The sequence below is a fragment of the Xenopus laevis genome, chromosome 1S (assembly GCF_017654675.1).
Source record: "Xenopus laevis strain J_2021 chromosome 1S, Xenopus_laevis_v10.1, whole genome shotgun sequence".
Classification (NCBI taxonomy): Eukaryota; Metazoa; Chordata; class Amphibia; order Anura; family Pipidae; genus Xenopus; species Xenopus laevis.
In genome coordinates, this window is record NC_054372.1 from 194,962,641 (window position 1) to 194,964,675 (window position 2,035).

General features: G+C 42.8%; 1 protein-coding gene across 1 annotated transcript; it reads right to left on the bottom strand.

The window, feature by feature from the left end:
* Window positions 1-276: 276 nt before the first annotated feature.
* Window positions 277-1,816, bottom strand: LOC108705512 (sialic acid-binding Ig-like lectin 15). Its single transcript, XM_018242391.2, has 2 exons — window positions 1,286-1,816; window positions 277-759 (listed from the first exon to the last, which is right to left on the bottom strand). Exons 1-2 carry the CDS (start codon window positions 1,740-1,742, stop codon window positions 368-370), a joined length of 849 nt encoding a protein of 282 aa, XP_018097880.1. The 5' UTR covers window positions 1,743-1,816; the 3' UTR covers window positions 277-367.
* Between the last annotated feature and the right edge of the window lie 219 nt (window positions 1,817-2,035).

Here is a 2,035-nt window from a genome sequence, read left to right on the forward strand (position 1 = left end):
GAGGTTTGGGGACCTGATGGACTCCCATTGAAGGGATCCCAGTTAAGTTAATGCCTTTGAAAAGAGCCAAGACTGTAAGGCTTCTAATGGAACCTATAAGATGAGGCTACCAAGGGAGTAACATAGTAACATAGTACATTAGGTTGAAAAACACGTCTATCAAGTTCAACCTTTTAACTTTTTTTAACCTGCCAGTTGATCCAGAGGAAGGCAAAAAACCCATCTGAAGTCTCTCCAATTTGCCTCAGAGGGGGAAAAAAATCCTTCCTGACTCCAAGATGGCAATTGGACCAGTCCCTGAATCAACTTGTATTGTGAGCTATTGAGTGATATAGAGAAAACCTGCCTATCCCAAACAGTGACCAAATTAGAAATCCCACCACTTACCATTCCTGTAGCAGACTGCCGCACACAGCAACACCAGCAGCAGCATTAGTTTGAGTGCCAGAGCCGCCCACAGCAAACCCAATGGCATATTATTGTTGCCTCCAGATTTAAACTTGAAGAAATACACAGATGACTCTACTCTCCCGTGGCAGTTTGTGGCCACACACGTGTATTTTCCATCTCTTGTGAGATAATGTAACTCTGTTGCCACTTGGTGCTTCAAGATGGGCCTAGTTAGACTTATGTCTTGGTCCTTATTTAATGGGTCAGTCCAGTACAAAGAAGGAGCTGGTTCCCCTTCAGCAAGACAAACTGCATAATATCCCCGAGAACTGTCAAACCCAATAGTCATGTTAAGGATTCTGGGAGGAGCTGTGAAAGGGGTTAGAAAAAAATCATTTTATAGATGATATCCCATGTGAGTAATGAGTACCAACTTTCTAGCAGTGGCTATTAGAGTTGAATTCTTATGGAAGGTTATGACATCATCATTACATCATAATATGAATATCAAAGTCAAATAATTCTAAACATGCAAAATTCTACCCATAGACACCTCTTCCTTCTATTACAACTCTGTGGCTCTGTTGTTACCATTTTTGGGGTCCAGGGGCTAGACTTTGGGATATTAGAAGCCTTCTTGCACTTCTATTACAACTCTGTGGCTCGGTTGTTACCATTTTTGGGGTCCAGGGGCTAGTCTTTGGGATATAAGAAGCCCCAAAGGGCTGGTGGGACAGGAGGAGGAGCCTGTTTTTTGTGCTTAGGAAGAAGGAGGTGGCACTAGAGGCCATTAAGTGCACCAAGAATCCATCTCGGAGAAGTACTTCTTATTCACAGGATAAGAGCAACTCTGCATAAAGGTGCTTTAGACCTTGTTCAGGTAGGAGGCACTTACCTGCCAAGTGGAGCTTTATTCCAGTCTTTGTTTCGTATTTATCATGTCTGTCAGTGGAGAGCTCCACCCTGCAGTAGTACTTGGTGCTGTCCTCCCACGTGAGGTTCCCAATGCTGATGGAGAGGTTGTTATGACGAGGGTTTCCCAGCAGGGTGAACTTGTTCATGTAATTGGTTGTGGCCCTACATGGCTCACTACTGTTGTGAGTCACACATTTGAACACCACCGTCCCATCGTATGGCCGGCTAATCCTCCAGATGGCTATTAGTGCCCCATCGTGGCTCCGGCTGTGCGGGGAACTGAACCAACAGGGTAATGTGGCAGATTTTCCAACTTCACCCATGACTTCCTTAGGCACCTGGAAGGACCACTGGTTCCCACCATTACCTAAAATGAGGAGTGCAAGACCCAACAGTTGGAGAACACAGAAAAGGGGAGAGAGAGAGGAACCCAACATGGAAGTACAAAATAGAAGCAGAAAATAAAGGTATGGGATCTGTTATCTGGAAACCCATTATTCAGAAAGCTCCCACAAATCCAAATAATCAAATCATTTTCTTTTTCTGTGTAATAATAAAACAGTATCTTGTACTTGATCCCAACTAAGACATAATTAAATTTATTTAATGTTTATTTGTAGTAGTAGAATTAAGGTATGAAGATCCAAATTACAGAAAGATCCATTATACGAAAAAAAACAAGTCCCAACCATTCTGGATAACAGGTCTCATATCTGTAATATAATTAGAG

What these genes read in the sequence shown, in the direction of transcription:
- LOC108705512 (XM_018242391.2), bottom strand. Translation starts at nt 1,742, where the DNA reads ATGTTGGGTTCCTCTCTCTCTCCCCTTTTCTGTGTTCTCCAACTGTTG. An exon ending in AATAAAGCTCCACTTGGCAG is followed by an intron (nt 760 to 1,285) that starts GTAAGTGCCTCC and finishes CCCCTTTCACAG; the next exon opens with CTCCTCCCAGAATCCTTAAC.